Raw genomic sequence first — 15,840 nt, 5'->3', positions numbered from 1 at the left:
ATGTACTTTTTATAGCATTAGTATGGCAGTCTGCGTTGTAATATAGACAGAACCTTGAGAACCCTAACCTGTACAGAAATAATTAAGACATTCAATAAAGTCACTTTCAAAGGTCAAACAAAGTTCAAGGTCAACAGAAATCAGTAACGGATATGCCCACCTTTGGCATCGATGACGGCCTGACCTCTCCTGCCCATGGATCGAATCAGAGCCTGGATAACATGCCGGGGAATGGCAACGCACTCTTGCTCAAGTGCCTGGAAAAGTCCTTGTAACATTTGTGGCTCGGGGTGATGTCGCCGCGCATGCCGATCAAGCTCATCCCACAAATGCTCAATGGAGTTCAGATCTGGTGATTGAGATGGCCAGGGAAGCAATTAAACATTGTTCTGAGTGAGGAAAGCTGTGGTGGCCCGGGCTGTGTGCGGTCGTGCATGGTCATGCTGCAAAACGGTGTTACGATGGTTCATGTCAACCTGTCACACACAGTGGCCACAAAATATTCATGACGTCGCCTTTATACCCGGACTCTTCCATCTGCACGCTGTAGCAGAAATATGGATCCATCACTGAACACCAAGTTTCTCCATCTTTGTATGGGCCATACTCTGAAGTCATAGTCGAGAATGTTATGGTGTAAGAATCATTCTTCTAACTGGCCTTCTTGCTCGGATACCTGCCTCCCGTATGCGGTTTATGACAGTGGTCGAAAATTCTATGCATTCCTGCTACTGCAGTTGTTTTAGAGGTTGCAGTGGTGAACCTATCACGTAAATGACGTAGGCATATAAATCTCTCCTGGGCTACCGTCATCACACGTGGTCTACCGGATCTTGGGCGGTCAAGTGTTGTTCCACGTTGCTGGTATCGGTGCCAAAGTCATCCTATAGTGCTCTGGGAAACATTCAGACGCCATGCCATGGCAGACTGATTTTTGCCGGCTTCCAAATGTTCAACACAACAGCATTATTCCGTTGAGCCTTGTTAAGTCTAGGCATAACTTCAAATGTGTCTACAGCGAACACCAATAAGACATGCAAGCTGAGAACCCTCCACTTTTATAGCCACATCTCAGCATGTTGCACGTGCAGTGAATGCACATGAATATTGCAAGTCTTAAGCAAATGGTGTTAGTTTTGGGAATATTCATGTGTGTTGTCGTTTTGGCATGTGTTTTCAATCCTGACAATGTGACACACTGTCAGCAAAATGTGTTTAAATAAAATACAATTATTTTGATCAAGTTTTGTTGCAATTTTTACAGGATTGAAGAAAAAATATCTGCTATGCGTTTATTTTTTTGAAGGGTATTTTTTTTTTCTAGAAATTTCTAGAAATTAGAAATTTCTATTGGGGTATGTAAACTTTTGACTACTACTGTATCTCTAGTAACGCACCCTGCCAAATGGGAGTGAATTACAAATAAAACACATTCAATTTGACACTTACCACAGAGGCTGCTGGCTGTCTGATCTGAAGATGAACAGGCCATGCATTTAAAAAAAAAAAATAATAAATTTAAAGCTTTTTATTCTTTTAATTATCCATTAGTTTTGTTCATAAACAGGGATGTTTAATGATAGTCCGATAGAAGAACCTGCGTTTGGAAGTAACATTATTTGGGCAACAGGTTTGTCAATTATATTATAGGTAAGACTGAAGTATGTATTTGTTTAAACAAAAATGTAAACATTACATTTGTCTACTGATGGGTTCCTTACATTTCCGTACATGTGTTTATTGAAACAAAATATTATTATAATGTATCATAACTGGATAGACATACGTACAAATCGTGACATACAGACAGTCAAGCAGGCAGACAGACAGCCACCATAACCCCACCAAATTATGATACACATGTTACATCCTCCTCCACAATATCCCTTGTGGGGATAACCTTCACCCTTATAAGCTTCTGTCACAGACGGCCGGAGTGGGGGACATCAGACCAGAAACAGGAACCATGAAATAAACAGAAAGTCAGGTGGAGTTTGGTGGAGCTGAACGAATGGTCTCGCTCAGCATTTAATGAATTAATAGAACAGTAAATAGAAAGGTTGTAACAAACAAAAACACAGGACACGGCACATTCGCCAAAACAAAAGAGACAAACAAAACAGACTACACAGACAAACACGGTGAGTTGATACTTTAACTATTCTTATTACACTGTGTAACAAAATATTTTTTTTTGTTCCTGGTTAGTAGTGTTATTTCCTAATTGCTTATGCCTCAAAAGTACAGAAAATGGCTATTATTCCCCACAAACTTTGCTTTTGTGACCAGGACAGTGATATTTCAAAATATCACTATTTCCAATGGGAAAATGGGCAAATGTTTGTCTTTTCATTCACATAAAGTCAGAAAAAAACAACATATGAATCCAATTTAACATGTATTTATGCTTAAGTAATACAAAAATGACTACAAAAGATTTAGAAGTGAGTAGTTTTCCGAGATTTCCAATTATACACACATTTGCCCATTTTCCCATTGGAAATAGTGATATTTTGAAATATCACTGTCCTGGTCACAAAAGCAAAGTTTGTGGGGAATAATAGCCATTTTCTATACTTTTGAGGCATAAGCAATTAGAAAATAACACTTACTACCCAGGAACAAAAATTGTGTTACATAGTGTTATCGTTACCTCCGTCTCCAATCCCGTTCTCCACTCACCGAACACACAACCCCAAGTGGGTGAAAACATGCTGCTTTTATGCAGCTGTACCGAGACTCGACTGCTAATCAATCATTCAGTTGGAGTCACGGTACAACTGCACGTGAATTAATAAAGTGCAATTCCCCGTGCTCACATATTATTACATTTTACTTGCACATGAAGTTCTGTGCAATCCTCGTGCCTAAATACAAATATACATTTTAAACACTCGTGTTACACAGACCTGTTTATATCTGTGTACCAATGACTATACACCAACATTAACACACAACACAAAATACATAAAAGGGCGGGCACTTTGCCACAGCTTCTCTTCAAATAATAAAGTTATTGCCATGGCATGTTTGTTTACTGTTCACATAAAACCTGCCTGTTCAAACAAAAATGTCAATTTACTTTGGTCTATTTATACAGAAATGCTTACAATGGTATACTAGTACAGGTCTACAAACCAAAATAGCATTAGCTTACACTTATTTAGGGCTGTTCTTTTTCTGTATTTTTAGCTATTTTGGAGTTTTATGCAAATACCCTGATTTCTTTTTTTACGGGGCCTTCGCTTATTCTACACTTTATGAGATTTTTGTTTTCTGTTCCCAAAATTCATGAGAATATGTATAGTAACTCAACAGTACTTGCACACTAGTTATTGCCATCTTTCCTTTGCTGTCTTCCACAACAAAATACTTATGGTCACAGGCATATTCTTCTGTGGTTTTTGCATGTCTAGGCGTTTTTTTTTTAATGTCGTCACAATTTGTAATTCTGTTTTAAATCTCACGAACGTGTAAATCCTCCCTATTTAACTGTAATACATCTTTAAATCAAGTGAGCAAGAACAATCCTCCGTATCAAATTGTAATCTCATTTTAAATCTTGCAACCCTCCCTGTCTGCGGAGTCTCCAATAGAAATGAAGAATTTGCTACCACTCAGTAGTTGGGGTGAGTTGAAAGTATTCATAAGAACATAAGAAAGTTTACAAACGAGAGGAGGCCATTCGGCCCATCTTGCTCGTTTGGTTGTTAGTAGCTTATTGATCCCAGAATCTCATTAAGCAGCTTTTTGAAGGATCTCAGGGTGTCAGCTTCAACAAAATTACCGGAGAGTTGATTCCAGACCCTCATGATTCTCTGTGTAAAAAAGTGCCTCCTATTTACTGTTCTGAATGCCCCTTTGTATAATCTCCATTTGTGAGCCCTGGTCCTTGTTTCTTTTTTCAGGTCGAAAAAGTCCCTTGGGTCAACATTGTCAATACCTTTTAGAATTTTGAATGCTTGAATTAGGTCGCCGCGTAGTCTTCTTTGTTCAAGACTGAACAGATTCAATTCTTTTAGCCTGTCTGCATATGACATGCCTTTTAAGCCCGGAATAATTCTGGTCGCTCTTCTTTGCACTCTTTCTAGAGCAGCAATATTTTTTTTATAGCGCACAATAACAAAATATTCAAGAAGAGATTGTACTAATGCATTGTACAGTTTTAACATTACTTCCCTTGATTTAAATTCAACACTTTTCACAATGTATCCGAGCATCTTGTTAGCCTTTTTTATAGCTTCCCCACATTGTCTAGATGAAGACATTTCTGAGTCAACAAAAACTCCTAGGTCTTTTTCATAGATTCCTTCTCCAATTTCAGTATCTCCCATATGATATTTCTAATGCACATTTTAATTTCCTGTGTGCAGTACCTTACACTTTTCTCTATTAAATATCATTTTCCTTAAGTCTGCCCAGTTCTGAATCTTGGCTAGATCATTTTGAATGACCTTTGCTGCTGCAAAGGTGTTTGCCACTCCTCCTATTTTTGTGTCGTCTGCGAATTTAACAAGTTTGCTTACTATACCAGAATCTGAATCATTAATGTAGATTAGGTATAGCAGAGGACCTAATACTGATCCCTGTGGTACTCTACTGGTTACCACACTCCATTCTGAGGTTTCTCCTCTAACCAGTATTTTCTGTTTTCTACATGTTAACTACTCCCTAATCCATGTACATGTGTTTCCTTGAATCCCTACTGCGTTCAGTTTGAGAATTAATCTTTTATGCAGGACTTTGTCAAAAGCTTTCTGGAAATCTAAATAGACCATGTCATATGCTTTGGAATTATCCATTATCGATGTTGCATCCTCAAAAAAATCAAGCAGGTTAGTTAGACACGATCTCCCTTTCCTAAAACCATGTTGACTGTCCCCCAGGACACTGTTACCATATAGGTAATTTTCCATTTTGGGTCTTATTATAGCTTCCATGTTTGCATATAATAGAAGTCAGGCTTACTGGTCTGTAGTTACCTGGTTCAGTTTTGTTTCCCTTTTGTGGATCGGTATTACGTTTACAATTTTCCAGTCTGCCGGTACCACCCGTGTCAAGAGACTGTTGCATGATCTTGGTTAGCGGTTTGTAAATAACTTCTTTCATTTCTTTGAGTACTATTGGGAGGATCTCATCCAGCCCAGGGAATTTGTTTATTTTAAGAGCTCCTAGTGCCTTTAACACTTCTGCCTCGGTTATGCTAAAGTTATTTAAAACTGGATAGGAACTGGATGGCATGTGGGGCATGTTGTCCGTATCCACCTTTGTAAAAACTTGTGAAAAGTAATCATTTAATATATTTGCTATTTTTTTTTCTTCAGCTATGATTTTGCCATTTGTATCTCTTAGACATTTAACCTCCTCTTTGAATGTTCTCTTGCTGTTGTAATATTTGAAAAACATTTTGGAATTGGTTTTAGCCCCCTTAGCAATGTTTATTTCTATTTCTCGCTTGGCCTTTCTAACTTCTTTTTTGACTTGCATTTGCAGTTCCGTGTACTCTTTCTGTGTACTTTCTTTTTGGTCCCTTTTTAACGCTCTGTAAAGTGGCTTTTTTCGCTGAATATTTTTTTTAATTGAGCTATTAAACCATTCAGAATGAATCAATGCTGTATGCAAGTCAGGAAGGAGGAACATAACATAACTAACTGCACTGGAGGGGTGAAGTCAATGTGAATTGACCGTGCTTTCCTTTCACAAAACACCAAATCCAGATGCTGCTTATTTTGGGCCTTCAGTTAACACCATTAGAATGGGAACATTGTTTTCATTTTAGTTTCCAAGGTACCCCCTGTTTGTTTAAAGCTGCCAACGTTGCCCTTGTTAATAGCACAGACCACACAACAGGTGCGTGGTTGAATGGTGTGCCATGAAATGTTCATTTTATGAGGTCTCACTGTGCTTTAACTAGATCAAAACACAACCAATCGAAACATTTTGAAGCTATTATGTGGTGGGTTGAATTTGGCTATCCCTGGTTGTTTTGTCCACAGTGTATGTGTTACCATGATATACACAGTGGTTATATTCACTTGGGGCCCTATTCATAAAAGAACTTGCCGACTGCCGTAATAAAACTAATTTCGTTTAAAACTAACGAAAGTCGTCCACATTGCTATTCATAAAATGATCAAATGGGTGACTGTCGCAAAGCACTTTATGAATGTGTATACAGTCATTCAACATCAAAAATCTGCCTCTTTGTGATGACATCATCAGCATTAATATTCCCTGGTTGCCGTCGGTAGCTGTTGCAAAAAGAAAAAACGGAATCCACCGACAGTACTACCGGAACCCGAGTCTGCAGCTGCCAACTCTACACACGTTGCTGGTTCGTCCAGAACCAAAAACTCCAGAGACAACCATGAGTAGGGGGGTTCTGAAAAATATAGCGTTATATGTCCCCACGTGTTGCTACAACTGTTTAAATAATGTCCCTGTATTTTTTTTTCATTGTTAACATCCTGACAATTTTTTACACTTATAACTTTTAAGTTTGTTTCAAAGCTCTTTTCAAAATGGCAACTCTAGTGAGATACGTCCTCTAAATCACTGCAGGAAGAGAGATGTATAAATAAATAAATAAATAAATAATAACACATATAACAAATGCTGTGGCTTTTCTGTTCCATACCACACCATGGATCGTTATTGCTGTGTTACCTGTTTGGCACTGTGAGAAATAATCCTTACATGATCAGGGCACTACAGCAGACATTTTGAAAAGAGCTTTGAAACAGACTTTAAAGTTCTAAGTGTAAAAAGTTGTCAAGATGTTAACAATGAAAAGAAAAATTCCAGGCATGTTATTTAAACAGTTGCAGCAACACATGGGGATGTGTAACACTATATTTTCCAGAACCCCGCTACTTGCTCTTTAAATCAGTTCATTTCTGTTTTTGTTTGTTTCAGTCGTGTATCAAACATATCAGCCAGTTTTACTCTTGACTCTTTGGTTATTTGAATCTCTCTATGTAAAAGCTTCAGTGTCTATCCACAATAACCATTGTTTCCTGTTTTAAGAAACAGTTCCAGCTCCAGGCAACTATTTTAATCAGGCGGATACCTGAAACTGTGCCATTTAAACTATTCATTCCACTCTGACAAATGTCAAAATCAGAAGCAAAAAACACACGACTTTCCTCTTGTCTGAACACATTTTTAAAAAAGCCCATATTTTATGAGTGACCCTCAGGTCTATACTTCATAGTACACTGAAGCCAACTGTTTACATAACCCTGTTTAAACAAAGAATTCAAAGGTTGAGCTATGCATTAACTCGAGCTTCTTCAGGCAACAGCACTTGAACTGTTTGCGCGCAAAGGTAATGCTTTGTACATTGCTATTGAGACTATAAAAAGCTAGGCCCTTTTAATTTTAATAGAGCCTGGACTCACTGGAGTTCGTTAATCCCCATACAAAATACACCCAGGCTATAGTTCAATGAGTCTCTTTGCCACATACTGTTTTGAATCTTGTTTAGTTATGGCGTTCACCGTTGTTGCACCGTTGTTGCTCCAGTAAGAAAAGTCAGTAGCCCCTCTACCAAAAAGTAATTGAGCTTCGCTGCTTGTCTTAGCCTGGCTTTCTGTTTGACTCAGCAAGCCTGTTGTTTGAATCTCCACGGGATACCACAAATTAATTTACAAAGTGTAACAATGCCTTGGCACCCTATTAGTGCACAAACGTTAAAAGCACTTAACCATTTAACTCAACTGAATGCTATTTCTCTACAGAACTCTTGGATTCTGTGTTTATTAATTTAGTAGGTCACTAACTTTAGCTAAGCTGGTAGGTCTCTTAGATCTGATTGAAGTACTATCAACTTTGCCTTGAAAATGTAATGTTTGTTACACTGACACCAGTGTTACAACTAACGGCAAGTCCACAAATTATGTGACGATCCTAATGCACAGTTCATTATTGTGGACTTGCCAGTAGTTTTATTCTGATGACGAATGTAATAAATGCTACATTTTCATGGAATGTTCCACAGGTCTAGTTCATGGTCACTCGCAAGTGGATTTAAAAGTAGAATATTGCTGTGACCCAGCATATAGGTATTTTAAGATAGCTTTGTTATTTGTATTGTCTCTGCTGAACTTCTGGTTCTCTTTAATACTTAGCAAATATATTTATGCAAATCCTTTAAGTTTGAAATGCAATTATAATCAGCTATATTTGCTAGAAGCATAGTGCAAGACTCCATACAACAGGTTAACACAAATGACTTCCAAAGGCATAAACAATTAATATCAGTTTCACCCACTTGCAAATGTTTTCATTCTTGCAAAAAAATAACGAAAGTGACGATGACTATTCCTGAATGGAATTTTGTGCAGGAAACTTGTCTACCACATTTTAAGTGTAAGATTACATGCAAGGGCAGAATGCATCTGTGTTAAATGCTCTCCACTGATAAGATCGCATACTGTATGATCAAGGCAGGAAGCAACAGGGAGGATATCCAGGTTTAATCTCAAACATTACAATTGTGCTTTAAAGATTCACAATAAGGCATCCGGAGGCTTAGATTATTTGACCCCCACCCCCCCCAAAAAAAAAAAAAAAAAAAAAAAAAAATTGTATTTTAGGGCAGTAGACAAATATTTCTAAAATATTATTTTTCAACCCTTTGTTAAATGCTTTGTCAATTGGTTAAAAAAAAACAAAAAACACCATTCAGACTAATCAAATCAAATTGACTGTATGTAAGCCATTATTGAATATGTTATTAACAAATTAGCACAAAGGAGGGTTAGTAAAAAAAAAGAATAGCAAATATCTCCCACAACACTGTCAGAAGTTACACCATAGCAACAAATTAAGTCTTAAGTTAAGAAGTCTGCTTAAATTGTTCTCAAATTATATATGGCCTTTCCTCAATAATAACCTGCTATAATGGAATCTGGGGAGTAGGACTCTGCATCATCACTTTTGAAATCCAGAATTTCGTGTAACACTGGAAAGAAAAGCCTGTTAACTACCTGGCATTAGTGTTCTAAGAGTGCTCTAAGAGTCTGCCTCAAACACCATCATTGATTTTGACTTGAATCAGGGAGACAAGGCTTTTAATGTCAGGGATGCCGTTTAGGAACAAGCCATGTGTGCTCCATATTGCTGCTGTCAAAGAAAAATGTCTCTATGTTTTTCTGTATTCAAAGCATGTGTGTAAAGACAATGCTGGATGCCAAATTTGTTGAATGCCAGTAGGGAGCTTAGTAATTACCACATAATATTATCAATATGCCTGCTTCACAGGTTCAGAGACATGCTGCCTTCAGCTACAAATCGGGTATGTTCAGATACCGTTAAACATTACTTCGCATTGTCTTTTTCTCCATTAAAAGATTATTTAGATTTCAAGTATCGCCACAACCACCAAATGTTCCCCTGCAACACTGTACTGACATCGCAGCATGATGCTCATCTCGCATAAACAAGACTGTATTCAAAGAAGACAGAGCATTACGAAGTTTACAAAAATGGTCATTAACATGACAGTCAAAATGACTGATGCATTGTTGTAAGACAACTACCGTCGTGTAGCAGTGACACTGCATTATTGAGTCGAGTTTTAACCAATATTGGGCAGCGCTGTGCAGGTGACAGAGTCAAGGTTTCTATGTGAATCAGTAACTGGAATGCAAAATACTGTATGGTTGTCAGTTTGTAGACTAAATTTGTAGTCCTCACCTAGATATTTGATCTCGAAGCCTCGGGGCGGTTTAAGCGATCTCCTCATCCAGCCCTCCCTCAACACCTCCAGGTGGTCCTCTTTGCCCTGGATTAACAAGACACGGTCATCGATCCAGCCCAAGAAAAACGTTTCTGGGACAGCGTCGGTAACTTTTTTGTTCCAGAAATGTTGCATGTTTTCTGCTTTGAAGTCTGCGAAAATTTCGTAGCCTGTGTGGTGTTGCTGGAGTTTCTCACTCACGATAGGAAAGCCATCAGCACCAGTCCGAGACAGCACTATAGCCAAGGAATGGGGGGCTATCTGCACAAACTCGTCCATTTTCTGATGCATCGCAGACATAACTTATAGAAAATATATGATGTTTACTGCAGTAAACCGTATTTGTTACAATGGTTTATTAGTCACCCCGTGGCATTTCCAAAGCAAATTCATGTTTTTACACAAGAACCATGGTCGCTTGTTTAAATGTATTTACAGGTAGCATAAACGTATTGCTTTCCCGTTTATGTTTGTGCTTTGTTGAATATTACCCTGAATTATTCAACGGATTTTATTGTGTATCGATTAGTCAAGCTGCTAAGAATAAACCGGCCAATCTCGTTTGGCTAAATATGGCATGTTGGTGAGAAAGATCACCAATGTGCACCATTGCTATTTCAGTCCTTCAAACACTTCTTGAGTCTTTCTCACCTTTACTGCAGCAAAATGCATTTCGTGTCAGTGACCTACTTCTTCTGCATCTTAGTCCTGCATAGCTGTTAAAGCAGCTTGTTTTGTATTTGGAGTAATGGTTAGCAGCATGCGATGACTGCATCAGTTTCTGACCGCTGTATTTCCCGTGGATTTCCTTTGAAATTCGTCTCCCTTTGCAACAGACAAACGTTGCTCAGACTTTATAGGATTCCTTTATTGCAATGCTGGTCGCTGGCCTTTAATGACAACAGTCTGAGAGGCACACATTTACAAGTGCTAAATCGCTCGCCACTGTTCCTCTTGTTTCGATTCGTGTAACCTTTCCACAGTACCCCACACCGGCTGCTCTGCAACAATACTGCAGATTCATCCACTGAGAAACGGGCTAACCAGATGCATTTAATGACTCCACCTACAGGCAGACAAGCAGCAAACATCGCGAGTCCCACAGGCAGAGCGCAACAGATGAAGGGGAACGCACTTCATTGTAAATCTGCCCAGATGTGATTTATGCTTTCTTCTACAGGTAGCAGCCTACTCTGTCAAATGCAGTTTTCTCCGGTCGCTATTTGCAGACCACTTAAAATATTAGCGTAAATATTGTTTACTATATTTGTACAGATTTTTATTTTTTAAATTATTGTCCTTTCTGAAGATTTTTCTTAAAGTTACGCTGATGCATTACCGTGGTAAAGTGTGCTACAGCATAGTAATAAATATGTTAATGCATGTTAAAACACACCAATGTCAGCAAAAGTGTAATTTATTATGAATTACTATGGGAAACAGCAAATGAACAACCTTTTATAACGAGGACATCATTTAACATGACATTCATGACTATCTAAATTAACCTCAACTGAAAAAGTCTTTAATTTACATGTAAGTGTCATGTACATGTACACCCGTATATATATATATATATATATTATATATATATATATATATATATATATATATATATATATATATATATATATACATACACACACACACACACACACACACACACACACACACACATATATATATATACTGTACATGCATACTAAATAACAACACAACAGTGCATACTGTAAGCAGGGCCGGATCAAGGTTATGAGGGGATTAAGGCAATAGGAGGGAAGGGCCTAAGTATGTATTACATATTGCATACAAAATTATGATGCCATCAAACTATGTAAAATTAACAAATGTATTCGACTCAAGGTAAAAGACAGAGTGTTCAACTAGTGAAGGCTGAAGACTAAGTTAGTAGTTTGCTAACTGACCACGAGGGTGCTACAATTTGTGTTGCTAATGACGTCAATTTGTACATAACAATATCTAATGAGGCAAAATATTTCCAATGGCCCTGCTACCGTTGCTTAGCTGTTACTTCAATATGGAATGGAGGGCCTACAAAATGAGGGCCTAAGGACGTCCCAAGCAAAAATTATGTGTGAATTTGGATTTCTAAAGCCTTATTAACCTGTGGGTTAATTCAGCCCTGACTGTAAGATGTATGCTAGGGAATCATAATAGGATTTAATTTTTTTTTTTTTTTTTTAAAAAACAGGTAATACAGTACTGAATAGTTTATAATTGTGATACATGTCCCATGTTGTCATGAGACAGTTACTTGTTATGTATTGTAGTATGTTTTATGTTCTTTTTGTGCATTGGCACGGAATCTTCATGTTAGAACAATCCTACATCCCTGACGATCTGCTAATGATACAGGAACGTTGGCAGATATCCAGATAGGCCTGTGTGAAGATGAGTACATTATATATTTGTACAAAACTCAACATGTTCCCATTAACATTATCAGAGCTTTTACTTTGTGAAAGAGAACATAGCAGGGTTGTTAAAAGTTGTATTTTATTAAGCAGAATTAGGCTTTATACTCACATTCCTCAACTTCTACCACTATTGTAAGCATTGTTTTTTATGGTTACTGATCGCCATGTCCTAATTGCAATGGCTATTCATCCGATACAATGCTCAACAATGCAGCATTCTTAAGAGTGATGCTAGCAGCTTCCTACTATAACTGTTCCCCTTCTGTTCCATTTTAACCCAGTTTTACTATTCAGAAATAGGATCCAAGGATATGCTTACAAATAAGATGTCCATATCAAGTCAACTGTGTTTGCACATATTATAATAAACATAAAAAACACCTTAATACATTGTGTAGTAGGGTACGAAATGCACACTAAAGCAATCAAAATGTGTTAACCAGGGCAAGATATTCCTAAAAGTAGCCTAGCCTGTAAAGTCTTTGTATGGACTTGTCAAACACCTGAGCACCTGCCCCACCCTATAGGACAAAGACCAATGCAATGCACCATACAAAGGTTTCCAACTGGGAGAGAATAGGATTACAACCACTCTGGCATGAGCATCCATCAACAGTCCAAAGCACCTTTGACCACTGTAGGTACCCTGTGACAGGTATTCTTACTGCAACACACCCTTTAATTCCTGATTTCCTTCGTAGTGTTGATTTGATGGACCATGACACCTGTGCCTTCTACCAGTTATGTGGTCAATTCAATGCTTGTTTTCTTTCTATCCCTTAACGATATTATCTTCAAATATAGCTCATCCTTGTTAACAGCTTTTTGCGTTTTCCAGTCCTGGGTTTGTTAATTACAAATTATGTGTCTCTGTATTTGCTGATTATGCTTCGGATTCAACACCTTGAAAATTGAGTGATGTGAGCTATTTCACTCAATGTTTTTCCTTCTTTATGCAAGTCATGGTTGTTACAATAGTAGAAAACACTAATGGAGGCTTTCAGTAAATTGTTGATGCTCATAATGCATCAGAGTAGAAAAACGCAACATATAAGACTTTTGCACAGCAGTGTGTATATATATATATATATATATATATATATATATATATATATATATATGTGTGTGTGTGTGTGTGTGTGTGTGTATACAGTGCTCACCTGTTATAACGCACCTCGTTATACTGTGGAATCGGTTATAAAATGGTAGGGTAGTGGTTCCCATTTGCTTCATAGTGCCATTACAGTAGCCCTTTTACACTGGTTATAAGGCGGAACACAAATAGTACGGTCTTGTAACTATGGCTCCCCACTATAGCATAAGAAAGGGTGAGCACTGTGTGTGTATATGTATATATATATATATAGATAGAGAGAGGTTCAAATGCTATGGATTGTATTTTTGTTGCTGAATAATTACTTGCTGCATTGAATATATCTTTTATAATGTTTTTGTTTGTTTGTTTTTTATAAATTTGGAATGCCCAATTATTTTATACCGGTTCACCATTGCAACCCTTCAGCCACTCAGTAAAGAGGGGCTGAAACATGTGTCCTCTGAAACGTGTTCCTGCCAATCTGTCATTTTTCTGTCATTTTTCCACGGCGAAGCCACCAGACCTATAATTCTGGAGGACAACACAGATCTGAATGGCTCCACTGCAGATCTGCAGGTGCCCTATCAGCCACAGGGGTTGCTGGTGCGCAGTGAACCATGGATTACTCTGCCGACCTAATCCCTCCCTACCTGAGCAGCGCTCGGCCAATTGTATGCAACCCCCTAGGAACCCTGGTCACAGTCAGCAATGACATAGCCTGGATTTGAACCTGTGATCTCCAGGCTATAGGGTGCATTCTACACTCCAAGCGGAGAACATTTACTGCATGTGCCACTCGGGAGCCCCTTATATCTCATAATGTTGACAGAATGATTCTAGATGTACCCACATGAAATGAATAGGTTTGACCTGTTGGGGAAAAAAACACCACTTTTCTTCTACATACTATCTTATCTGTATGTCAGAAATGCCAAGGTTCATGATTTCAACCATTAATTCTAAAAGTGCATTTACTGCAGACACTGCTTTTAGTAACAGTTTTACAAGGGCTTTACAACCAATCAGAGGCCAACTGGAATGAATTGCAGCAACTTGTTTAAAGTTGCCATTATGGGTTGCAAATGACTACAAAAATCAAACTTCTGATTAAATATTACACAGTGCAACATAAAAACTAAGCAACTATAACACCCAGTCTGGTCAGTTTTCTCACTTGGGTCATTTTTGGTTCAGTTATGTTCTTAAACAGTGTTTATTAAGTTTGTCAAAACAGATTACTTTTATACCAATGACACTCATGTGCACTATGGCTATGTTTCAACTTGGACTGCCTTTAAAGTAAACTGACTGGTAAAGCTTAAGTTTAATATACATTTAATAATGTTAGTTAATTCAGAGAAGCGCTATATATAGCATTTCATCTCAACTTTTACATAAAATGACAAAGGAGGTTTGTATGAAGTGGGTTATACTCTTCATGGATAGAATATAATTATAAAATACTTCATAGTATAGGATACAATAAAATAAATGCAACCTGTTCACCCTATATGAACACATGTTGTCCATGGTGGAATCCAAAGGGCATTTTCACAAACTCAAATCTGTTTACTGGGTAATAACATTAAAGGTATAATTAAGAATATGTACAGCTTTATTCCTGGCTACTGTGTTTTGGAACTCACAAAACAAAACAACCCCCCCCCCCCAGAATATCAAAAGGCCCATATTAGTACCCATGATTCTAAATAGTCTTAGTAGGAACCTAACAACTTTCATCAACAAATCAGGAAGCTCTAAAAGAGGGCACTACCACATGGTATATGAATGCGGCGCATCCAGAAACAGAAGCAAAACATACTCTTTTCCGACAGTACTGTGGTTTTCAAGAGTTGTCCTCACCAGAATCATTTGCATTTCTCTTAGTGTTATTATCCTCCAAACCAATGTCAGGATTGAGTCAATGAAGTAGTTTACATACTGCAATCATGCTACACAAGTACGCCCAGGTAAGGAATGTCGTTTCGTGTCAATGCTAAGGGGTTTATCAAGTTTTACATGTTCTGCATAACCTCTCAATTTCTAACGTGCTGTTGGTGCGGTATATAACAGTGTGAGGGGTATTTGTCATTTTTTTAAAGAATGAAAAATGTGCAATTTAAGCCTTCTCTTTTGTTCACGTTCTTAATTTAATCCCGATGTTGGTCATCACCTGATATTGGAAGTGTAAGTAACCTTCATTTTTTATTGTGCTTGATAGTTGCAGTTTCCTTGCAAGATAGTCTTCACTTAGCACTGATCCGCAAAACGACATCAACTTAGTTTCCTTAATGCTAATATCAACTATCATCACTATCTCACTAAACTTTACAGTGACATGTTAACTAGGTGTATGGGCAGAAACACGTTATTTTTCAGTGACTGGATATGCATTTATCTGGTTAAACTCATTCAGAAACAATATTGCTCACCTCCAATTATGATGGATGCAAGCAGGTGATGGTTGAGTTTTACAGTATTCCATGTGGATGGCACTGGTGTTGTGTATATGACTGTTAGGCAGAACAGGCTGTTGCCTGCTCTGTGGTGGGAATATTAAGATG

The 15,840-nt window shown here is 37.8% G+C and overlaps 1 protein-coding gene across 1 annotated transcript in view; it reads right to left on the bottom strand.

Moving 5' to 3' along the window:
- stox2a (storkhead box 2a) overlaps positions 1 to 10,766 on the bottom strand; it is a 128,600-nt gene extending 117,834 nt beyond the window's left edge. Inside the window, exon 1 of the mRNA XM_041223819.1 lies at positions 9,700 to 10,766. Coding sequence (XP_041079753.1) covers positions 9,700 to 10,042 — 343 coding nt within the window. The 5' untranslated portion in view covers positions 10,043 to 10,766. The remainder of the gene's footprint in view (positions 1 to 9,699) is intronic.
- Positions 10,767 to 15,840: the final 5,074 nt, after the last annotated feature.

Source organism: Polyodon spathula, chromosome 2 (genome assembly GCF_017654505.1).
Source record: "Polyodon spathula isolate WHYD16114869_AA chromosome 2, ASM1765450v1, whole genome shotgun sequence".
Lineage (NCBI taxonomy): Eukaryota > Metazoa > Chordata > Actinopteri > Acipenseriformes > Polyodontidae > Polyodon > Polyodon spathula.
This window is presented reverse-complemented; position numbering and strand designations above follow the sequence as displayed.